General features: G+C 27.7%; 1 protein-coding gene across 1 annotated transcript in view; it reads right to left on the minus strand.

Moving 5' to 3' along the window:
* LOC136076464 (disintegrin and metalloproteinase domain-containing protein 32-like) overlaps window positions 1–26,766 on the minus strand; it is a 31,881-nt gene extending 5,115 nt beyond the window's left edge. The window contains exons 1-3 of the mRNA XM_065789836.1: window positions 26,643–26,766; window positions 19,229–19,314; window positions 16,288–16,356 (exon numbers count right to left, since the gene is read on the minus strand). Coding sequence (XP_065645908.1) covers window positions 16,288–16,356; window positions 19,229–19,314; window positions 26,643–26,697 — 210 coding nt within the window. The 5' untranslated portion in view covers window positions 26,698–26,766. The remainder of the gene's footprint in view (window positions 1–16,287; window positions 16,357–19,228; window positions 19,315–26,642) is intronic.
* Between the last annotated feature and the right edge of the window lie 356 nt (window positions 26,767–27,122).

Genomic DNA, 27,122 nt, shown 5'->3' on the forward strand with positions numbered 1-27,122 from the left:
TTTCCTGTTTAATTAAATTTATCTGACTTGTATTTAAATCCTAAATTAAATTTAGGATTTAAATATGAGATGGAATGCTGAAGAAGTTGTTGAAGTTTACAAAAAAAAAAAAAAAGGATGTCGGTCAGTCACCCTCCAAGTAACTAATAGTAAAAATTTAGGTAATGTCAGGTGCCGCCAATGTTTTGAGTTGTCAGCAACGGTTTTTTTTTTTTAAAAAATTTTGAATTTGGTATAATTTTTAAACAGTTAGGTCATTTTTGAATATAGTGCTATGGGTTAACTACAACGTATTTTAGCTAACCAAAATAATTATCAGAAACTATTGATAAAATTTACTCTTCTAATTCTAGAAAAAAAAATATATAAATAAAAATTTTTAAAAACAACATTTTAAAAATGGACTGAAAAGTTAAAAATAAACTAATTCATAGAGCAATGGACATTGTGTATGTACACAACCTGAAATATTCATTAAAGTCAATGACTGAAAATATTGGGCAACTACGTACAACTTGTTCCTATTGGTGCCTACCATTTTCATTAATCGACTTTAATCGATAATTCAGGTTGTGTAGGTACGCAAAGTCCTTCGGTCCAACGATATAGTTTATTTTTACGTTTTAGTTCATTTTTTAAATGTTGTTTTTAAAAAGGTTTTTTTATATATTTTTTGATAATTGCTTTTTATTCTGCTAAAAATGTTTATTTATGCTTAACTTAAACTTAAAATTTGCAATTATTTATTTGTTTTAATTACTTTTCTTAACAATTTCTTTTATTTACACTAAACCTAAGTAAGTTTTGTGTTGTTTGTTTTAATTACTTTTTTTAATGATTTCTTGTATTTTTACTATTAAACTCTTGTTTTTTTTGAGCAGGCACCAAAAAAAAATAAATAAACAAACCGACAAAAAACCAAGCTAAATAAAATGTTGTAAAATGCATTCTTCGATATGAATGATTTTAGTTTTCTTATTTGCTTTATGTCCTTCTTTTAAAAGTATATATATTTTTTTAACACAATAATAACAATATAAAAATGAATGAAGTTTGCAAGAATACTTATGATTTTATGGCAATTAAAAAAAAAAAATTCAAATGAAGTTTTTATCATTATTATTATAGTTCCATAATTATCATCTTTGCTATCATCCCTCTTCGAAAAAATGTGTTTCGATTTTTAAATGTTTAGTGCACAAAATTTAAAGTAATTTGTTTTTTTAAGTAAATTTATAACTTATTTAATAACATATGGGCACAAAACTTAAATTAATTTGTTCTTGTAAACTTTAATGAATTATTAAACCTATTGTTTTCCGTATATCATTAAACAGTATTTAATAATGATCCAAATAGTATAAAAGTTAAAACTTTATAAAATTACATATATCAAATACTAGAGTTTATTAAGGTGGAAAACCCCTCAGAAATATGAAATTTTTGAAAAAAATTTTTATTTTCTTGTTTTGTGCAAAATTTATTCGAGGTTCACAATCTGAAAACCATATTTGAAAATTCGCTATAGATCTTCATTAAAATAGATTTTATTGAACCCTAGTATTTTAAGCTTCCTTAACAACCGCCATAGCAACGGCACTATTTTTTGCCTTAACTAAAAAATAGTCCCAAATCCAATTTTTTCATATGAAGAATATATCTTATCAAGTGAATTTTATTTTCCATTGTTCAAAACAACTCTAGTATAAAAACAGTTACTGGAAAGCTCATAAATCTTCTACAATGACGAAGGCATGCAGAGTTAAAAAAGAACTAAAAATAATAAAAGGAAAAAAATTTTCAATGTAAAAAAAAAGTTAGTTGTAAATAATGCTGATATGGATGTAAATATGGAATCAAATATTGTAGATATGAACATAAATATTACTACAAGTTGCAGATGTAAATATAAATATAAAGAAACCAGTTGATTTTAACTTTATTAATTCTAATGAAATATGTGCTTCTGCTAAAAAAATAAAAAAAAATTTCGTCATCAAGACCAAAGTTATCTAGTAATATAGTTACTGGATAAGTAATCGTTTTTATAGATTTAGAAATACTAAATTCTGTAATTTCTACCCTTATATGTCCAGTATTTATGCCATCTAAGTTGTTTCTCTCTGAAAATGAAAACAAGAGAAAAGGTCTAGCGTCGTGTCTTTATGTTAACTGCTGTGTATGTGATTATTCAAGAGAATTTTACACCTCAACATTGAATATACAAAAAAGTTTTGATATTAATACCAGGGCTGTATATGCTATGAGATCATGTGGTCAAGGCTATTCTGGATTCTCAAGATTTGTCTCATTAATGGACATGCCTAAACCAATGACTGCTAATAATTATAATAAAGTTGTTATAAAACTAACTAATGCAGTAAAATCTGTAGCTAAAGACACTATGATGGATGCTGCTCAAGAATTAAAAAACTTGAAGAGTAATCTTGTTTTAAATTCTATTCACGACCATGTGCTCAATGTTGTTGATGTTGCAGTATCATGTGATGGCAATTGGCACTTTTTTAGGTTTGCATATATGCATATAAATTATATGCTTATATGCATATATATGTTTGTCTGTATGTATATAAACGCCCACCTGATTTGATATACATGTATACACAATACATACATACAAATATATATATATATATATATATATATATATATATATATATATATATATATATATATATATATATATATATATATATATATATATATATATATATACATACATACGTACGTATATATATATACACTAGTGGCCATTGAATTAAAGCCACTTGATGATTTTGCTGTAAAATGAAATATGTATAAAAAAGTAAGAACAACGTCATGCCGTTGGGTTTGTTTTTATATAACGTCATTATTATTTATGTTATGCATATTATTCACGTGTTTGGCTTAGTATTTAATTAAATTTCATGATTTCTTGCTGAAAAACTATAATGTTGTTATTGCTTATTTTAGTGTGATAATGGGGAAAAAGCCAGATATTAATTATTTTGTCAAGGGGCAAATTGTAACATTGAATGCTGAGCGTTATTCTCAGCGTAATATTGCAAAAAAACTGAAGATTTCTAGAGGTGCCGTTGAGAATGTTTTAAGATCTGGAGGTGTTTCACGACGTTCCAACTGCAAGGGAGTACGAAAGACAAATCATCGTGATGATCGTTATTTGAAGAGCATTGTTGTGTCTAGTCCGCATACTTCTTCTGCACGCGTTGCAAGCCTAGCTAGTGACAGGGGTATTCAAGTGAGTGCTAGAATTGTTAGGAGACGTCTGTCAAATGACTTTGGTCTTGTAGCTCGCAGACCAGCGAAGAAACCTCTAATCACGAAACAACAACTCCTCCAGCGATTGAAGTTTTGCCGTGCGATGAAAGGCAAGTCAAGGGAGTGGTGGGAGAGAGTCATGTTCACAGATGAAAGTACCTTTCAGCAGCTACGAGGCCCTGGTTACAATTATGTCAGACGCCCTGCCTCTCAGCGATTCAATCCCAAATACACCATCAAAACTGTCAACCATCCACCAAGCGTCATGATCTGGGGTGGCATCACAGCAAGTGGTCGGTGTGGACTGCACATCATCGATAAAGGGGAAAAGGTCAATGCCAAAAAGTACTTGGAGGTTCTTGAAAGTAAGCTTCAAATCCACATAAACATCTCAGGAGCAACAATTATGCAACAAGACTCAGCCCCTTGTCACACCGCAAAGATTGTCCAAAAGTGGTTTTCAGACAACAACTTTCCAATTGGCCATCTAATTCCCCTGATCTAAATGTGATTGAAAATTGTTGGCAAGTTATGAAAAGGAAAGTTGCTGCACATCGCCCTACATCAGAAAAAGACCTGAAAGAGGTTTTGAAGCGTGTGTGGACGACAGAAATAACACCGGAATACTGTAGAACACTTGTTCATAGCATGCCTGATCGCACTAATGCTGTGCTTAAAAATAAAGGATATCCTGTGAATCACTGACTTTTATTCATCGTTTTGGCTAGAACTTTATTCAGTGTATTGTAAGGTTAAAATTGCATTTGATAATATGCCTGCTAGACCTTGTTGCTAGAGTAAACTGTGTATTTTCCAAAAATTTGCTGCTGGCTTTATTTCAATGGCCACTAGTGTATATATATATATATATATTATTACATACTATATTATATATATATATATATATTACATATTTTAAAAGATTGGTATTTTTTTAAATATTAAAATCTATTTGATGTTACATACTTCAGATTTTAATATATTTTTCTCAAAATATAGGTATGTAAAGCATGTTTTCATAAAGAACATCTAAAGAAAGAAAACCCATTAGCCTATGAAAAATGGCATGATAAACATAAATGTGCTTTTAATTACCAAGGACTACCTGGTGGAATGGAGCCAGAAGGAGCCCGCAGAATATGGATTAGATCTATTGAAAAACATAATCTAAGATATACTGATTTCTATGGTGATGGAGATAGCAAAGGTTATGATGCTGTAAAAAATGTTTATCAAGGCGTTTTTATAAATAAACTTGAATATGTTCGCCATGTGCAAAAAAGAGTTGGAACACGTTTACGTAATTTAAAAAAAAAAGAAAAAGGTCTCGGTGGTCGTGGAAAATTGACCGATACAATTATCGATCGTCTCCAAAACTATTATGGCATTGCAATTCGCCAAAAATATTTTAAATGCTATGAAATCTGCTGTAAGAGCTACACTTTATCATGTTGCTTTATCAAAAAATGAAAATTTACATTTTCCTCACTGTCCAGAAGGTTCAGATAGTTGGTGTCGGTATAATCGTGACAAAGCAAACCATGCCTCAACATATAGACCTGGTCCTGGCTTACCAATATCTATTGTTTGGAAACTTAAGCCAATTTATGATGAATTAAGTAGTGATATTCTTTTAAAAAAATGTCTGCATGGCCTTACCCAAAATAATAATGAGTCTTTTAACATGACAATATGGAAGTGTATACCAAAAGGCAATTATGTCTCACTTACACATCTTAAATTTGACACTTTTGATGCAGTTGCCCATTTTGACATTGGTAGACAAGCTAGTGTTTTAGTTTTAGAAAAAATGAATTTAAGACCTGGAAAGTATTTGTTAGAAGGATGTAGAAAAATTAATCAAAAGCGATTATATTTAGCCAACGAGCAAAGAAACGCAGACAAGTAATTCATGGTAAAAAGAAAAGTCCATATGACAAATTTATTGAAAAAGAGCAAAACCCATATCAAACTGGTGCATTTTAAGATTTAACTTTTTTTTATTATATATAGATTTGCATATTTATTCACACTATTTTGAAATTTTTTATGTTAGCATTTTTAAAAGCTGTTTTTCTCAGATGAAGAGTTTTTAAGACGCCGGCCAGCATATCTAAATAACTAAAAGTAGTGTTAAGTTAAAATTTTAGGCATGAATTTGTTTGATTGTCTTCTGTGATTTAAACGTGACAGATTTTTAAAAAAATGAATCCAGTCTTTAAATAGGTCAACAAATTCATAAAATTTGGTCAAATTTTTTACATGTACTTTGGTTCAATATATAAACCTATTAAAAATTATTGTGAAAAATCTGCTTTGCTCATATCACAAAACTACGTTGTTAGAACAAGTATGCAAAAAAGATTTTGTTAAAATTGTGTACATCTTTAGATACCTTTAGATTCGTTGACCGAGGTCTTTCAATATTTTGGTGTTTTTGGCACCTGCTACAGCTATCATTTTACCCAAAAAAAAATTTTTTTGTTTTTTTCAGTTAATTTTGTTACTTACTTTATGTATATGAAGTAAAATTTATAAAATGTCGATATTTACTCAAAAAAAGTTTTTCAGGGGTTTTCCACCTTAAATAATAAAATCTCTATTTAAATTTTTTTCTTTTTTAAGTCATCAAATTATGAAAAAGTATAAAAAAAATTTTCTATACTTTTTCATACTTTGATATATATTTTAAAATATTCTTTTTATTTAAAGTTTTATTTACTATCTTCGCCAGTGAGTTAAAGTTCATAGACTTTTCTTGAAATCTCCTTATTTAACGGTACTAATGCTCCAACTTAGTTTGCATATTTATTTAGTTGAATTTTGAAATCAAACAAAACTTTCAGAAAACAACCACACTTTATTGTTCCATCAATATATTATAGTAATTTTATTTATAGACATAGTTTGAAAATCTAACAATTTATTTTCTTTCAATTATTGCCTTTTTTTATTAAAAACATTTGAATCCCAAGTACAGACTCAAAAACATAATCAGTCACTTTATTATTATACAATATTTATCACTTTAATATTATTCAAGATGTTGTTTCAAAAGCTAATCAAACTTTTTTTGGTACTAACTGAATGTTTTGCTCTATGCTCTGCTATTGACAGAAGAATATCTTACTTCAACACTTCATTTACGCAGACTTTCGAGTAGTCTTCAATAAGTTTTAGCGCGATTCGGCAGAATCATTTACTACATGCAGTTCAAAAACCCAGTCCTTAAACCTTTTGTATGTGCTGTATTTACCCCATTTCTTACAACTAACTTGACACTTCTTTGTTAAAGGTTATCAGAAACCAACCAACTCAAGCCTCCTACAAATGATGACAGATTAGAGAGATTTGGATTTTTGTATTGCTCTTGAAAATTTTACTTGTCAACATCCTGTTTAGAGTCAGAGTTAAACAGATTTTTAGCAACACTTTCTCTTTTCCACACTTCGGGCATTAGTTCCTCGTCAACTATGGAGAAAATAACTGTACTCTGGTCGTGGTACCGACGGAATAATTACGATGAAAACTATTTGTTTGTTGATAAAAAATATGCTTTATTAATGTTATATATTTTCTTTCTTAATAATAAGTCTTAACAGTTTATAATCTCTGAAATATTTTTATCTCATCTCATTTTCAATAAACCTACCACGGTTACTTTTACAATCAAATTTGTTCATATTCTCAAAAATTATTCCTTTAGCAAACATTTTACCCCAGTTGACGTGTAACGTTTTAAATGTATTGTCTGTAGGTTAAGTTGAAACTTTGCCTGTCGCTTTTTCTATTTCTCCATTATCCCATCAAGCATTACTCGCAGTTGTATCAAAGGATACACCATCAAAGCTTTGAAAAGGTTCCCTTTATTTAAAACTTTTTTTATTGCAGTAGCCTGGGTTATTCCACACCTATCAGAAATTCCAATTACTCAAATAAGCTAGTGCTCATTGAGATCTGGTGAGCATACAATTACTGCCAGCCTTTCCACATTTTTGCCACAATTAAGAACATCTGTAATTTTTTTTGTGTCCAGGTGAAGAGTCAGAGATAAGTGTTTAGCTTTTGAGATGAAAGATTCCTTTATTTTAAGTCCTTTATTTGTTAAGATCATTTTGTTATGTGTTCTTGAAGTTGTTTCTGATAGTGAAAACTTGTTCAAATCTCCATTGCCTGCATTTATGATACTTGCAATTATAGCTACCTGACCTGTTCAAGAAATATTGTATCTTTTTACATCAATTGATGTTGATTTAATTATATCTTTAGGCAAACAAACCGTTACAAAACTATCAGTCTTTTTCCTATTTCAATTGCATTATTTAAAGTCTATATCTAACTTATCTGAGTCTAAAAATTCAGTACCAGAATGCTTTTAAAGACTTGATTGAAAATGTTGTCAGACAATTATTGACCTAAAATTTTCGCTTGAAATTGATTTGTTTTTACAATCTTTCTTTTTATAAACTTTTCATAATTTTTGTCCTTACAATCGATCGACCACTTTCGCAGCCTTTTTGGTCTTCCAAAACATACAATCTTCTTTTCTGGTTAGAGTTGATTTAGTTTTATTTTTCATTATTATGTCAATAACAACTGAAGGAGAAATGCCGAAAAGATTACGCGTTTCTTCCAGAAATTGAATGCGCGATTTTTTCTACCCAGTAAATACTTTATTTCTGTTTGCTTGTAATCTACTGTGATTTTCCAATTCCATAATGTTATTCCAACAAGATATATGTATAAGTCGAAAAGTAAAGTTAAATACTAGCATTTTATCATATTTGTATTGATATTATTTCCGTCAAAACTAGAAATTAAAGGTATTATTCACACCTTATTTGTGTTGATTCAAAAGTTCAATTTCAATATTATGACATAATATTGGAATTGAAGCCATTTATTAATTAAGGCTTTAGTAACACAGATCTAGCTGCTCTATTTCGTCTGACAACCACCAGATTTGTTACATTTAATCGTAAAAAACAAATTCGATAGAGGGCAGACAACAATATCCTGTAGTCTAGCAGATATAGAAATTGATGTCATAAAGTTCTCTCTATAATGAAGACATCCAAGCACTTCTGCTTTTGTTGGCAGCTTATTATCAGGTAGCTTTTCAATGGCTTTTTTCTACTAAAAAAACCTTTTTTGATCTTGTTTGAGACATTGCATATATTTTTCTAAATTCCACACAATAGTAAGTGCAATGTTTAATAAAAAATTCCTTATATATATATTTACAATGTCCTAAGAGATCTTAATTAAAATTGTGAGTGAACAAAACCTTGATTAACAAGGTAAAACTAACAACAATTATATTAGAAGATTTGTAAAATTTAAGATTTCCGAAGCGAGTATTTTATGTTGAATTTTAAGTTAAATTTATTAAGTTGTCTTGAATAATTTACGAAAAATACTCGCGTAAACAATTCTTTTCGCTAAAATATAGAGGTTCAAAGAAAATGTTAAACATTTTAATAGACTGGAGGAGGTAGTAAATTCAATTTTTGAAAAAAAAATGGGCCATTCCACGTAAAAGAGCAAAAAAAAAAAAAAAAAAAAACAATTCACGGCGACATTTAATAACTTAATTAGTTTTATTTACCAACAATTTAAAAATACTTTTAAGAAGAAACCTTATTAAAAAAATCATTTTATTATACTATAACATACTTTTAAAGTTGTGGGTAAAGTAAGTAAAAGGCAAAATCAAATATTATGCATAATATTTTTTCATAATAACGAACTTCTAACTAGGTCTTTAAGAAGAACATATTAAGGAAAAAAAGACGTCACAACCATCACAATAAAAAGTTGAAAAGCTTTTATTATGCTTCGTAACAAACTTTTTAAAAAAAAACCATGGTAAAAGTAAAGATACTTATACATATTTTATCATTGTTTCAAAAAAAAACATTAAAGTGCTTTAGATCACCATTTCAACATGTTACTAAGTACGTTACGACCATCACGATACGTTTGCTTTTCCATCATGGCTTCTTGACTTAAAATAAAAAAGTTTAACCGCGAACGATTTAATTCATTTCAAACGATTTACGTCATTTAAACCAAGTTGTAATATAAGTCAACTTCGTTTATTGTTTAATTTGCAGTTTGTTTATTCATTTTATTACCAAACATGTTAAAGTTTTTTTGAAACTGTGAGTAACTAATTTAAAAACTTGATGTAAAGAAATTTTTTTTTAGAAATAAAAACTTTTAACAAAAAGGCAATTTTTTTTAGATTAAACTTTGTTTATAGTTTGCTCTGCAGTATTTTGGTTCAATCGATTTCGCGGTTGTTTTTTTATTACAACGTTATGCAGTTTTTTTGTAAAAATATAACAGAGCATATATCATGAACAGAAGCCATTATATTTAAGAACATAATTAAAATGCCAAAATCAGATACTAAAAGATGTAAAGCTTATAGAGCAAGAAACAGAAAATGAAATAAAAAGAAGTTATCCAAGGCGGCAGTTATTGACACCAAGAAAAACAAACAAACAAAAAAACAAGTGAAGGTTCGCAACCAAAGGCTAAGAATGAAAAAAACACTTGGTTTCATTACTAACGTCAGCCTAAATTCTACGCAACTCAATTCATATAACTGCAAATCGTCAATATGAAAGGCATTAAACACGTATTTATTATATTAACATACTTTTACATAATAACATATATACTTATAACATAATTATACTTTTAATTATAGTTGCTTACACATATTTTGGGTTCTTTTATATCAAATTACATTTTTAGGACAAAACAGGCTCCTCCAAAGTCTCCAAATAAAAGACGAGCTATCGTAGAGCAGTTGGGTCCTGAATATGGCATATGCATTGCTAATAAAACACATCGAGTTCACTTTACATCAGAAGAAATTGAAAAAGTAAAAGTATTTTATGAAAGAGAAGATATATCAGTTATGTCTCCTGGAAGAAAAAGATTGTATGAAAATCAACGGATAAAAAGTTCATAAACGCTACTTAGTTATGAATTTGAAGGAGCTGCATAAACTGTAATGTAACGAGAGCGCTGGTAAAACAATTAAATAGAGTAAGTTTTGTAAATTAAGGCCAACGTACATTCTTATGTACAAAGATACACCACTTGAAACATGTGGTTGTATTTATCACAGTAATTTTATTTATTTGTATGCTGTTTTGGCAAGTAAAATACTTTTTCCATTGTATTGCTATAAATGGTTAGAAAACTATGTATTGTGCAACCCCCAAACATACCAATATTGGATAATGAAATGTTCGTTGTTTTTTTGTTTTTTGTTATTTAATAAATTCACCTCCCCAAAACCAAAAAGTCCACTACAGATGAGGAGGCTACTTGTGATTACAACACTCTTTTAACTCTATATATCTCCGAAACAGGAACCTTGACGAACAAGGACGGAGAAACGAGTTGAGCGCGGTACTACTAGGGACGTGGTGGGAACTTAATTTGGAACCTCTCGCTTATGAAGCGAGCGCTCTACCACAACACCAATACCACATTGCACATTGTGTTGTAATAGTAAACTATTGGAAGTTTCTATGCCAAAAAGACGGAGACATGGATACCTTAATCACCTATAGTTGGTGGATTAAAAAAGATCATTGTTGTGTACTCAGTTAACATAAAAAAAAACATAAATGGTATATTTAAACATTTCAACGACTATTTACCAGAGTTTACTGAGCATGATCTCACTAAAAAGCACCAGTCTGAACAACACCGCAGTCAAAAAGAAAATCTCGAACCAGACCAAATTTTGATACACTTTGATTAATCACAAAACTATATATGAGGTTATCAGGATGATGTTTAAGCTGCTTATTGGTCGCAGTCAAACTATCACCTTGTTTACAGTTGCAATCTATCACTACCAATTTGAGTCAAAGTCATTTGCAATAATATCCACGTAATGGATATATCCAGTGATGGTCCATGCACTCAATTCAAAATAAAATACATGACAAAAATCATACAACATTGCTCCGTGAAATGTCATTTTCAAAGTATAGAATGGAACTTTTTTGCTACCTCTTACGGTAAAGGAGCATTTGATGGAGTAGGAGGGTCATTAAAGCGATTTGTTTGGAACAGCGTAAAATCGAAGCGTTTAAGAAGTGGTCATCTTAAACGCTAAAGACTTTCTCTTAGCATCAAATGGGTGCAAAACTTATGTAAGACTTTTCAACACAGATGATATTGGTAGGTGGGCCTTAAAAGCTGATAAAGTTGAAGAAGCGAAACCCGTTACAAATATTACCAAAATGCATTTCTTGCAAGTAAAAAATGGAAAGTTTTTGGTTTCAAAATTCTTTAAAATTATGAAACGGGGTTGCGGAACTATTTTAAAATACATATTTAAAAAAAAAATTCACTTGCCTACGATATTTTTTTACCATATTGGATTCCCGACTTCGCAAAACATTTGCAAGGCGTGTGAAAGTACATACTCCTAGATATTGAGTTGTACTAAATAGAGTTAATAAAACAAAAAAAAAAACAGGGAGCATAAATAGCATTAAGCATTTGTTGCCTTCTCAAAATAAAACGATCTCTGTATTGAAGAATCATCATGGATAACCGTGATAATGATATAAAGTTTATATTTTTTAACATAATTTATTTTGTTTTTATAATCATTTATCTTTTTTTATTTCATTTATTGCCTTATTTGTTAATTTTCATTCTTGGCTTTTTCGTCACGACCGTCACAGTTACGACCGCTATGACATAAAACTCATTAAAATTCTTGTAAAAACTTCAATCAAAAACTATGAACTCACCATATAATAAGAATGTCTGACATAAAAAAGATTTTCAATTATAGAAAAATTATTTCACAGGAAGTAGGATATTGTTATAATTAGTTATGTAATAACTGTAGTGTTTTGCAACCAGGAATTTGGATCAACTACATTAGATAATTAAAAAATCATGAAAAGAATTCTTTTGAATTAGGATAAATTTAGGCTGGTCATTTGTTTTTATAATTTTTTTTAAAAAAACTTATTTTCATGTCTGCATTTAGAAACTAATTCTGATTTTTTATTTAGTAAATTTTCTTGATCTGAATGAGTAACAATTTAAATTTTTTCTTGTAAACATAGTATACAATTTTTGGAAATGTTATTATAGGCAGGCGCAGTTTTTAGGATAGACCAGTTTAATTTAAAATTTATATTTTTTTCTTTTAGTTGCCATATATATTTAGACAGCATAGCCTCTTTTAAGTATTTTTTATGTTTTAAAGATTGTTTGTGATTGGCATAACGTTTTTTTCATTTGCCCTTGTTTAAGCCAATATAATGTTTCTCAGGGTTGTTTTGCAAGAAAACAATGCATTTGTAAAAAATATTTTTTAATAAGCATATGCCATTCATAGGGCAGTCAAGTTTTTGCTCGCTGTTACAATTTTCAGTATTTTTTTCTTTGAGAAATTCATTTTTATTAATCAATGCAAATTTGTGGTCTTTTATAATTCTTTCAAAATTTTTTGTACAGCTATACTTTAATAGTGTTTCTGTTAAAAGATTTGTGCAATTTATTAATGGGAGGAAAACGTTTTTAAACTAATTTTAAAAACGCTTTTCTAATGTTTGTTGAAACATTATTACTTTACGGAGGATTGAACCAAATTAGATTTCTATTTCTATTTTGCTTGTTTTCAATTTTTGTTTCGAATTATTGCTCGAAAATTTTAAATCCGCTTTTTATAAGAGCATCTTCATACACGCGTTTGGAAGAGTTAAAAATATTTTCAATAGAGGAGTTTTGATCAAGTCTATTTTTAATTGAAATGGGAATTTGTTTTAAGATTTGAGGGGGATGATTTGAATTTATATTAATATACGATAACTCATCAATAGGTTTTATATAAGGACTATAAGATTTTTCTGAGAATTTAAATGTGACATCAAGAAAATTCACAGTTTTTAAGTTAATGTTTATTACAATTTGGAAGCCAATGTTTTGAAAATTTCTAGAATGTTTTTTCTGACTTTGTCAAGTTGAGGCCCTGTTTTTTTTTTGCATTATTATTAAGCCATCACCGCGGTACAAGCCTAATTGATTAAAATGAACTATTTTAGCTAGTGAATTTAAAATATATTAGCCTACAAATTTGCAAACTTCTGCTCCATCGCAACTTCCCATTGTTACATCAAAGCATTTGAGCGTGGTTTTTTTCTTCCACGCCTCGTTATTAAAATAGAGTAATATTTTTCTGCAATGTTTAATTAGACGAATAGAGTCGTCTGTAATTTCAGTGTGGGTTTTTTCCAAATTCAATTTTTTTATATAAAATTTCTGCTCTAATCGAGGGGTAAAAATCATTAATATCAAATTGTATAAATGTGCATTCATTTTTATTACTATTTTTAGAAAACCAATTTATAACATCAGTGGTGTTTTTCCACTGTTGAAAATTTAATTTTTTTCGAATAATATTATTTATTTCGTCTAATTTAATTTTACTAACATGCCCTAGTTCACTTTTTGAAGGTACTAGTAGCCTACAAGGGAGTTTATTTTGAAAATTTGGTTTATGATCATTTAGTGAAATAAACGCCTGCGCTGGTGCGACTAATTCAATTCTAGCATATAAATTAATGGTTTTAGCAATGTTTTGGCTTTTTAATTTAACTGAATTTTCTGGGCTTTTGCGTAGTTATTAGAAATATTATCGCGCAGTAATTTATGGTAATTATCTGGGGCAATTCGGTATATGTTGCTTGTTTTATCAGCAAAAACTAAAATATTTTTTTTTTTTTTTTTTTTTTTTTTTTTGTAGTTATTTAGGTGCTCCCAGATGTCCTTGCGGTCTTATCACAGAACACCGCGGGAGAGCATTTAACAGGAAGTTCACGCCTCCTTCCGTACCAATGTCGCTTGTTGGGCTAGAGCTGGCGTCGAACCTTGGACCTCTGGGTTCTGAGCCAGAACTCTAACCACTGCGCCACGGCTGCTCAAATATTAGGGTTTGATTTTATATTGTTAATGTCTAACTTGATTTCCTTAAGAAAATCATTGTTAATATCACGAAATTTTATTGTTTTATTCAAGTGTAATTAATCGTTTTTAAACTTTTCTAGGTTAGGAATAAATGGTGGGGCGTTTTTTGTTTTAAATCTGAAATTTTCTTTTTGGTTATTTTCACTTAAAGGACTTTTTTTGTACTTTTTTTTCTCCTTAGATGTTGTGAATTTGTACCCTTCGATCCCGATTAAAGAAGCAATCATTATACTAGTTGAAAGAATAATAAACAAGCAGAGCTTTACATCTATATTAACTTTTGAAGAGATCAGATTACTTTTATAACTTTGCCTTTCTTATTGCTATTTTTTATATGAAAATGATATTCACGAACTCGAAAACTCCGGACCAATTGGGTTAGCTCTTATGATGGTAGTTGCTGAGTGTTTTTTACAACATCATGAAAGTAATGCTCTTTTATTGGCGCTAAACAACAACATCCATGTGAAATCATTTAAAAGATATGTCAATGATATTCATTCAAGCTTCCAAGTAGAAGAAGATGCGCAAAAGTTTTTAGATCTACATAACAAGCAACGCAAAAGTATTCAATACAGAATGGAATCTGCCGACTTGACCAATACATTAAACTATCTTGATGTTTCAGTTACCAACAATAAAACCGGTACATATAGTTTTAAAAAACATCGCAAAAAGGCAATCACAAACGTTCAAATTAAACCGAACTTATGCAGTGACCCTAAAATTATCAGTAGTGTCTTTATTGGTTTCGTCCATAGAGCACTACGTTAATGCACAATAAATAACATTGATGACGAGCTGTTGTTTTTTATTGATGTATTTGTAGAAAAAGGCTATGAAAGGAAAAGTCTGGAAAAACTAGTTAAGTCTGCGAAAGAAAGTGCTAACAACAAAAAAGATATCACGAAAAATCAACATTTCCTAATGTCTCCAAAAAGAATTGTGTTTTTACCCTGGATCCCTGGAATAAGTCCTGAGTTGCAAAGAGTTTTTAAAAAAGCAGGATACGCACCAGTGTTTAAGTCTCTAAAAAATCTCCAAAGTCTACTTAGTTCTGAAAATAAACCTACACTACCAGTTAATTCCTATCCCGGTGTTTACAAATTAGGAAGCTCTTGTGGCAAATGTTATGTTGGTAAAAATTGGATTGAAGATATCGTCTTAAATATGCCAGCATTAAACAAATGCACAACAAGGTCAAGGGAAAAATTCAGCTGTAGCTGAACATTTAAAAATTCGTCAAGGAAATTTCCATTGGAATGGTCAATTCATGCAATGCAATACATTAAAAATAGAAAAAAATAGTTTCAATAGAAAAGTTAGGGAAGCATGGAAAATACAGCACAACATAAACTCTTTTCGCAACAATAGTCTTAACCGGGATGATGGCAATTATGTGATGACGTCATTTTGGAAATATATGCTTAAATTCTGACTTCACAAAAAACTCTTAAAAAACTCTTAATAAGAAGCTCCTACAAAGAAAAATTTTCGTAAATTGAGACGGGTTTGTTTAATATTATTATTTTATAACGGTTTTTAATATACTTGATAACGAGGTATCGATATTCCCTTGAAAAATTGTAAAAATAAATATATTTTGGACAAATAAAAGTTAATCCATAAAAAGAAGTTTTTTAAAAAATTATTTATACAAATATAATCTATTGAAGATATCAATATTTAAAATATATATATATATATATATATATATATATATGTATATATATATATATATATATATATATATATATATGTATACATATATATATATATATATATATATATATATATATATATATATATATATATATATATATATATACATATATATATATATATATATATATATATATATATATATATATATATATATATATATATATATATATATATATATATATATATATTATTGTGGATGTATTTTTATATACACACCCTCATAAATATCAAAATGAATAAATTAATACACATGAATACCTCTAGAGTTCCACAATCGCATTGTTCATCTTTTTCAAGATTTCCATTACCACACACTTTTGTATAAGTCTATATAAAAATTAATTTTAATTCATACAGAAACTCAAAAACTTAGTAGAAACACTGACTTGTATAATATAAATTTACAAAAATAACGTAAGCTATATATAAAGTATATATAACGTCAAAACAATAAAACACAGATTGAATTAGCTACACACTGTAGTTAAGTTAAAGAAAAATTTTAACCAATAATTAACAATATTCAAATAAACAACAATAACCAAAAATATCAGTAACAATAACCAAAATCGTTAAAAATAAAATACTATAATACATTTTTCAATAAAGTACTTTTTATATTAAAAAATTATTATTTAACATATTTCTAAAAAATTTAATTTTGTTTAAAACAATTTAAAAATCAACTTTGATATATCAGTTGAAGCAGTTTAAAAAACCTAGTAGTTATTTATATTTATATTCACATACCAAACCAAAAAAATTATTCTCAACAGAGGAAGAATTACTTTTGGTAAACTTGGCAGATGCTGCAAATATCCATTATGAACTTACGTTAAAGCAGATAAGTATGCTTTAGCAAATCATAAAAATATTGAAACTTTATGGATGAAAAATAAATGTGCAGGTGAACAATAGGTGTCAGATTTTCGCAAAAGATGTAATAACAAGCTATTTCTTCGTAAACCACAATCTACAAGTCTTTGTAGATCTTCTACATTTAATAGAGAAACTGTAAAAATTGTATATAAAAGTTACAAAAATATTTTAGAATGTTATCATTTTGACCCATCAAATATTTGGAACTGTGATGAACAGGAATTACCACAGTTTCATTTTAAAATTCTAGCTCCAAAAGGTAAAAAACAAGTAGGGAGCATGACTAGTGCTGATAGAGGCAATAATGTAACAATGATTGCAGCCATTAATGCCATTAAAAATAGCATCCCACCATTACTGGTTTTTCCACGTGCTAAATTCAAAGATTAAATGTTAAATAATTGTCCTCCTAGAAATGTAGAGGCAACTAATAAGTCTAGATTGTCAAATGAAGTCATATTTGTGCAATTTCTTGTTCATTTTATAAGTAATGTGCAACCATCAATTTAAAAACCTGTTCTTTTTTTAATGGATAATTATGAGAGTTATGTTAACATTTTTGTTATTGAGTTTGCAAAAAAAATGGTACAGTTTTAATGACATTTCATCCACACACAACCCATAAAATGCAATCTTTTGATCGTGGTGTTTTTGGATCATTTAAAATTTTTTATAACAATGCTATGAATAAATGGATGATTTCTTTAGGCAATTTTGGTAAACCAGTTACAACTTATGATATATCTACCTTGTTGGTCAAGCTTATCCTCATGCTTTTGTACCAAATAATATCGTAAACAGTTTTAAATTTACTGGCTTTTATCCATTTAATGTAGATATTTTTACTGATTTGACTTTTTAGCTAATAGGCCAATAGTGAATATACTTGATAATGAAAGTAAAATTGTTTCTGGAATATTTTCAATTTTCATGTTGGCCGGAAAGAAGTACTTTAGACTTTATGTAGCAGATTTTCAGTTATAGAAGTTGTTGGTATTATTTACAAAATTATGTATCTTAAGAAATCAGGAGACTTGTAACAAATTTATAAGAGAAAATGACAATCTTTATGATGTTGAACTTGAGGATATTTTTATGAAACTTTTAATCTGACTATTTGTAATAATTAATATATTATTCTCTTTTATTATTGCATTTTTTGTGATCATCATTAAAACATTTCATATAAAAAGCATTGTGATCATATGTAAATAAATATTAACCGCCAACTAATATAAGTTATAAAAATATATTTTTGCTAAAATAATCAAATAACTGTATATATTAGAAAACATGTTTTGTACAATTAAGTTGCATTTAAAGTGTTGGACCTTAACTCTAATTATTTCATGTAAATAGCATCTAAAGAAAATATGTGACTAAATCTAAATAGTTATTTAACTCATTTTATTTTAAAAACATAGAAATACTAAGGATTGATTACAAATAGTTCTTTTATTGATATAAGGTACAACAGGTTCCCCATTTAAAGTTTTTTAATTTAAAAACTATTGAAAAAATGGAAATTATAGTATTATAATATTATATATATATATATATATATATATATATATATATATATATATATATATATATATATATATATATATATATATATATATGTGTGTGTAAATATATATATATATATATGTATATATGTACATATATATATTTATGTGTGTGTGTATGTGTGTGCGTGTGTGTGCATATGTTTTTTCATATGGCAGTTACGTCTCTGGTACTTATTCATACCTCTAGCTATATTATATTTTTACTTTAAATCAAAAAAATCAATAGATTTTGAAAGACACATGTTTGTAACTTTTTAAGATGAAGCTTTAATTATGGCTTATAAATTTCGGAATAAAGAATTTTACTCTGTTTACACATATAATAATAAAAAGGATCTTTAAGTTGACGACAATATTGAAGTAATATAACCGCATGTTTTTCGTTCGATTTTTTTTTCAAATTTTCAAAAAACTTTTTGTTCGAATTTTTTAATCTATTTTTTTTCGAATAGTTTTATTAATCTACTTTTTGTTTGAATTTTTTAATCTATCTTACATATTTTGAAAAATTAAATTATTTTTCAAAAAAACCAATTGTACTCTTCATTAATAGTTTACCTTTAAGAAACAGTTAAGTTTTTGAAGTGAAATAACAAAATAACCTATCATTATATATTAATTGTCCGCCCCATTTATTTATTATACCCATTATTTACTATGAAAAAAAAGGAAAACTTTGTTTTTGGGTTGCAATGCTTTGCTACAATTTATGATATATAGTAACATAAATAAAAATCAACTGTTCTTACCTGATTTAATGTGCCCAAATCGTTTTGTGGTCGTTCTCCGTGATGACGTTTTGGATAAAGGACTTCTGTATCATTGACAAGCAGCGCTAATTTTAGAACATTAAAAACTTTTAACTATTTTTTAACAACATTTTTTTTTAAAACATTTAAAAAATAACATTCTAATAACTGAAATTTTCAATAAATTAAAAGAAATCGAAAAATCTTTAGATCTTATTTTATACATAAAGTAGTGGTGTATTAGTAGACATATTGTTTCGTAAGCAAGAAGTTCGAAGTTCCTAACAATATTTTTTTCCGCGGCCTGATTTTTTAAAATTTGGGATTTGGAGTTAAAGAGTTGAGAAAGGAACAAAACTACAAATTTAAATATAATAAGAAAAAAAAAAAAGAGCTTTCGTTACTATAACGTGAATAGTATATACTAATAAGTAATACTATAAATTTACTATAAAGCGGCTTTAGAAGTAAAAAATTATTCGTTCGAAGCAAGCTTTGTGCATAATTTTGCACCTTGTCTAAAAAAGAAAAGACATTATTCGAAGATCCGCTTCAGATATGTCAACAGTATTCCATACAAGGACGGATTTGAAATTTATAAACATAAGAATAGAATCTGGAGTAAGAATGTGGCAACCACAAAAAAGAGATGCAAAGTTACCAGATTCTTTTTTTTTTTTGCAATAATTTTGATATTTGATTTCAAATAAAGATCAAAAGTAAAAGTTAAACCTAGAAGACGAAGAATAGATAACTAACTATTACATAACCGTTAATAAATGAATGAAAATGTTTTCGATGGTTGTTGAATGTTGTTGTGATAAAGAATAACCAGAAATAAATGGTAGTATTACACACCGTAAGTAAAGAGCTTATGAAGAAGACCTGCATATCTTAGCCTTTCCACATATTTCTAATTACCGATAAAACCTATCAGTTATTACCATTAAAAGATCAGCAGTATAACTAGAAGATTGAAATATATATTAATGATCAAAAAGTAAATCAATAGATTCAAGATTCAAAATTAATTAGTCTTTTTACTATTATAACCTTGCTTATAATAGTAAAATGACTAATGGGGCGGTAGTTAGACAAATCAAATTGCCCTCTTAAATTTTTAAAAATAGGGATAAGAAATGTCGCTTTCAAGCAGACTGGAAAACAAATCTCTGGTTTGCACTTGTTATTTAGTATTGAAAGTATAGGCAACAGCAAAACTATAACATTTAAGTTGTCCGGACCACAAGTTGTAGAATAGTCGAAGCAGGATATTAATTTAGAAACAGAAGCTGAGGTGATAAGAATGTCAAGGAATGGAGCAACCTGTTACTTGGCTACATTAGGTAGGATGTGATTAGTGGAATCAAGAGACAGGATTGATAAGTGTTTGTAGAAAAACTTTTTATCAATCTCAGCTCAAAAGTAGCACACAAGGGCCATCACAAAGACAATCACAAAAAGAGTCCCAGTCAGCTTTGAAGTAGTTATAATAGGTACAATGATATGCGGATTCTGATGATAAAGAAGAACGATACAATCCTTTTAGAGAGATCAAACCGTGATCAGAAGCACCTAAGAATGAATGTAGAGAAACTGAGCACTAATTAGAATCAGAAACAAGATATAAGTCAATTAGAGAAAGTAAATGATTTGGATTATCTGGAAAGAAAGATGGAAAGATGAGTATTTGTGTTATAGATAAAGAAAGACAAAAGTTATGGGACTATACGCCTGCATCGTTACTGTCACTAAAACTAAACAATTCAAAGTGATAAGCGTTAAAGTCACAAGCACGATTTTTTGATGAAGGATAAAGCTACATCAAAAGTTACATCAAAAGTAATTTAGTGAGATGAAAGAGAGCGATATAGAAAAAAGAGAGATGTGATAGAATAAAGTAATGAATAAACTAAAACACATAAAAGAATAGTCTGTAGACTCAAACCTAGTTTACCAACGAATGCGTGAATTTTTATAAATGTACATGCCCAGGCCAAGCTTGTGACTATTGGAGTTCGAATTAAAGAAAGATAACCATTAATACTAAGATAACATGATGAAACGTCTGAACTAAAATAAATCTCAGAAAGAGCTGGTAGGTCTGGTGAAATTTGCAAATAAAAAGACTCAACAGAAAAAAAATTATAATATTAGCGAATGATAGATTTAGAGAAGTTGCTGATGACAATGGTATTTTATGTTTTATAGGTTTTGATGCTAGATCTTTTTTTAAATTGGTTAAAGAACATGATTGGAAGCACATGTAGTACTAAGTACACTATCTAATAGTCTAGGCAAATAAAAAAGTTTTTTTTTTTTTTTTATTATTTAAATGAAATGAATTAAATTATGGTAATATTTTTTTTTGGTTATCATTTCTTATTTTTCTAATTTTATCTTTGCAACTAAAAATGACTCTACATTTTCAAAAAGCTAGCGAGTAACAAGTATAGTAACTGAATTAATTTATTTACTATATTAAAAGTTTATTATCTTATAAGCAACTTTGTTGCGAAACCAAATTCCCAATAAAACTATATTAAAAGTTTATTATCTTATAAGCAACTTTGTTGCGAAACCAAATTCCCAATAAAACTATATTAAAAGTTAATTATCTTATAAGCAACTTTGTTGCGAAACCAAATTCCCAATAAAAATATATTAAAAGTTTATTATCTTATAAGCAACTTTGTTGCGAAACCAAATTCCCAATAAAACTATATTAAAAGTTTATTATCTTATAAGCAACTTTGTTGCGAAACCAAATTCCCAATAAAACTATATTAAAAGTTTATTATCTTATAAGCAACTTTGTTGCGAAACCAAATTCCCAATAAAACTATATTAAAAGTTTATTATCTTATAAGCAACTTTGTTGCGAAACCAAATACCCAATAAAATTAAAAAACCCGTTAATATCGGTCTTCTTCATGTTTGAAGTATTTGCACTTTTAAGGCAAAAAAATCAATTATTACATTGTAACAAAGTTATTTCAAATTATTATAATATTGTTACAAACTATTGTAATATAACGAAATTTTCTAAACAGCCAGAATGTAAAATAAAGTTATTTTTTTTTGTATTAATTTATTTTTTATTAAACCTTTACTGTTGCCATATGGCAACGAATTCTTTAAACTAGTTCTTATTGACTCTTGCGGTATATAATATCCATTTAATCATTTAATAATATTTTTACAGAAACTTAACTTTGTTTTTTGTACTAAAGTAAATTTTGTGACTTTAGTGCTAATGGAAAATATTTACCATTCTTTTGGCTTTTTTTTGTAAAGAGAAAGTATTTGTAACATTAAACTCGCCTTACGTGATTATCAACTAAGACTGTTCCCTTATTTTATCTTTTATTTATTATCTATGTTTAGCAGTTTTAAAAAAAAAAAAACACTAGCGCAAATATATTTGTTTATAATGTGTTGTTTTAGAATGTTACTATAATTACCTTATTATACAAGCCTGATGATAATGATGACGATGACTACAACAACGGTGATGACTCGCGATTCTATAACTAAAATAGGCAAACTGAAAAACTGTAGAATACCCAGCAACAAGACCATATTCCTCAAAAATTCAACTATAACTTGAAAATTAGTTACTTTATTATACTGTTTAGTTTATTTCATCAATTTGTTCATACTTTACAATGTTATCATAAGATCTAATAGACATATATAAATACAATCTGACTGGGGCAAGTAGAAGACTAAATGTCTTATCATCAAGCCCCTTCGTGTTGAAGACAAAATGTCTTATAATCAGTAGTAGTCTTATTATCAAGTAGAAGACTAAATGTGTTATGATCAAGCCCCTTCTTCCTTTACATAGTCTAATTGACCTGTGTCCTTCTGAAATTTTTTGTTAAGCTAAATTTTTTTTCTCAAAGTAGTTATTTTATGATAGAAAAAATAGTGTAGCATGGAAGAGTTGTTTTTAATAAGTTCTATTTTAAATTTTTTATTCTAATAAAATATTATTAAATCAAAATTTGTCATTTACATTTGTTGTTACTTTTGGTTTAGCAAACGCCACAGTTTTCCATCAGTTTACAAGAAAAATTTTTAAAAAAAATGTAATTTTTTTTTGAGCTCAAATAGCAGCATTCATTTTTTTAATACAGGGTGGTCAAAGTTACATCAAAAAATCGAAATCTTCTGGGGTAATATTGATCACGTAAAAAATAGTATTAATTATATTCATTATTAATCCTATAATAATTAATAATAAGTATAATGAGTTAATACTCATTTCAAATTGGCCAAATCATTATTTAATCATTATTGGCCAAATCAATAATCAAGATGGTTATTTAAAACATTTTAATTTCAAAAACTTATTTTGTAATAATAAAGATTGTTAATTTTCAAGCTGAATTGCTTTTTTGTTGTCGTTGCTGCTATTTGAAAATTTGTGAAACTTTATATTTTTATGAACTTTAAAGATAAGTTAATTAATGTCAATAGTTGACTAATTTTATAATTATATGACTGCCAACTATAAATTATAGTTTAATAAATTTTGAAGTAAGTTAATAAACTGTACATTTATTTTCACAAGTACAATATCCAGAACTTTTTTGTGTTACTTATATTTACTTTTTTATATTGGCTATAAGTATAACAATTCGTAAATATAACAAACTTAGTATTGGAAAATGTATATTTATACTTTTTCTAACACCATTCTTTTGAAAGAGTGTATTGAAGCAGTTCATGGAGAAAACCCTGATCGTTGAACTTCAAAAAGGTTTTTTTGTATCAAAAAGTCGTATCCAAATTAAAATGTATTCAAAGCATAAATAGTGCATTGGTACACAAACCGTACTCATTTATAAAGAAGAGCATTTATTTTCTTCTAGAATAATGGTTATTTGTAATTAAGAATTTTTAGTTAGAAATGTTAGTTACTGCTTATTTAAAATTTCAAAATTATACAGTATACTGTACAATTTTTTCAAACAATATAACTGCAATAATTGGCTTCAAATCATGTTATGGTTAACCCATAAAATTGCATCAAACTTAAAAAAACATTTTTTTTTTTTTTAACTACAGCTATAAACAAAGAAGAATTAAAAATTTATTGTGAAAACATTAAAGATAAACTCGAAGGATTTCCTCCGTGTAACATTTGGAACTATGATGAAACATATTTGCTTGATGACCCGGGACATAAAAAAGTTGTTATGACACGCAGTACGAAGTACCCTGAAAAATAGTTCTTCTCTGTGATGTTTTGTAGATATGGTAATGGAGAAATTTTGTTATCATTCACAGTTTTTAATTTACATATTTATTTAAAGGACTTGTGGTTAAAACATGTTTCAAATGTTTCTCGATTTAATAGAACAAAACCTGCTTTGATCAAGTCAGTTTAGAGGATTGATAAATTTGGGTGTTATTACCATACGTAAGGTAATAAATAGAGGATGTTTGCTATTTATATTAATTTTTACTTTTTTTTTTTTTAAATCTAATTTTTTTTTTGTATCTTTATTTCATATTAATCAAAATAATACATGCTTAAACAAAATTAGTACTGAGTTTTTAAACATCTAATTTTATTTTATATCTTTTTTATCTTAGTTACAACTTTGTTTATACAACTCTGTTTATTTATGGTTATAATAAACGGAAAGCCACAAAATATTGAACTTGCGACTAATACAAATGGCGAAAAAGAAAGGTTTTTATTGAGATATAGGGGTTAGGCATAATTTAAAGTAAATGAAAAAAGAACTTTTCTTAATATAGTCTTTTTTTTTTTTTTTTGAAAATCCATTTAAAAACATGCCTATTATGAGTAAACAGAAAGTTCAAGAAGATCATCTTTACTCTTGAATATTTAAGTACTTGCGTCGCAAACTCGTTATTCAAACATTAGGGTATTGATGTAACATGAACACATTTATTTGCATGATCACCTTATAACCGCAACACCGATTAGGTGTTAATGTATCAAAAACACCTTTTTTTGCATCAACACCCTTTTACGGCAACACCTAATAGGTGTTCATATAATATCATGCGTCTACTCCTTTTTTTTTTAAATAAGCACATTTTCCGTAACAGTGTATACAAAAACAAATTTATTGTTAAATGTAAACGAAAGTGTTTTCTGTCACTATATATTTCAATGTAAAATTTAGCTTAATAAAGATTAAGTTATCTTGATTTAATTTTATCTGAGTGTAAATAGAGCGCATATCCAACATAATTGTCATTCAAACTTTTGTAAAAAATTTCTTAACATAATCGTCATTTAAAATTTAAAATGGCTTTTAAAAATTAACTCCTTCTTTTATTTTTCAGCTAAAGAGTAACTTAAAAGTTAAAATATGATCGTTTTTTAACTATTAAGTTAATTTATTAGCTGTAAGATCAAAGAAGAAGTTTATTTTTAAAAAACTATTTTAAGTTTTGAATGGCGATATATTATGTAAAAAAGGCGATATATTATGTAAAAATTTGAATGGCGATATATTATGTAAAAAAGGTTGCCTGAACGAAACCACATTTGGCGTACATAACATTGAACGTAATTTGCGAGGGAGAACGTAAAAGGCGCACGTAAATTGCTAACAGAGTAGTGCTATAAAGGAAGGTTTGAATCGCCGAATTTTTTTTGCAAAACATTTTTATTTGCAAAAACCAAGAACATTATTACATTTAGAGTTTGCAGAATGACTGAGAGTGTCATAATTGATTTATCAAAAATTTCTGCTAAATTTCTACTTTCGGGTCACCGCAATTCATCGTTAAAACAAGCGAACAATTTGAAACAAACTTATTTGGTTTTATCATGTTTTGAGATGACTCTAATTTCTTTTGCTTAAAAAAAAATTTGAAACTTTGCGAAATTGCTAGTGAATAAGTATGTACAAGTAAAAAATTTGGACGAAAACCAAATTTAGCTCATTTATTTAAGTACGTAAACCTATTTTCAATATATTGCTAAATCTTCTAATTAACAACACTAATATTAAATGAGAAACGTAAACCTTATGTATGTTTAAATAAAAAAATATTTTAAAATAAAAACTTACATATACTTTAAACATTATAGAAACATAAAATATCAAAAAATATAACTATGATATATAATCATTTTTATGCGTGTATCTGTTTCTAAACATTATATTAGGAACTAAAATACAATAATACTAAATTACTATATCAATATAATACTAGATATTACGTGTAATCTATTTCTAAATACTAACTCTCAGAAAGACTATTATTTAGAAATACAGAAAAACCATAATTTAGAAAGGCATAGAATGCAAAATACAATTTTCTTCTATTTTAAAACTACTATAGATCAGCAAAATAAAGTGAATAAAGTTTTCATAATTTTTGATTTGAAACATAATAAAATAAAATAAAATTTTACCATTAAAAGAGACTTGTAATAAAAACCAAATTTGGATACACCTTTTCACAGACATTCTTTTTTAAAAATAAAAATTTAGCATTGAATTTATAGTGACCTATGGATTATGATTTTAATATAATCAATTATATTTTTTTAAATTAAAAAACGCTTTTCTCAAGACATTTCTATATAAGGTAGTGTTTTTAGAAAAAAAACTTTTGAATATTTTTATTAAATAGTTTTTTTTTCTAGGATTATTTTCGTTTTTTTCTAATGTAATCTCTTAATCTCTCAAGAAAAATCTCATCATTTTTAATGTTGTATTGTACGTGTTCCGACATATTTAATAGCTGCACTGTTAAACTTAGAATTTTCTGTTTAACTACGTAACAGTTTTTTTAATAAAAAAGACAAATAAAGGCAGGGCAGAAAAATTTGTTCCTTTAAAAAACTTAACAGAGGCTACAAGTCTAGCAATAACCATTTTTATGATAAGAA

Source organism: Hydra vulgaris, chromosome 02 (genome assembly GCF_038396675.1).
Source record: "Hydra vulgaris chromosome 02, alternate assembly HydraT2T_AEP".
Classification (NCBI taxonomy): Eukaryota; Metazoa; Cnidaria; class Hydrozoa; order Anthoathecata; family Hydridae; genus Hydra; species Hydra vulgaris.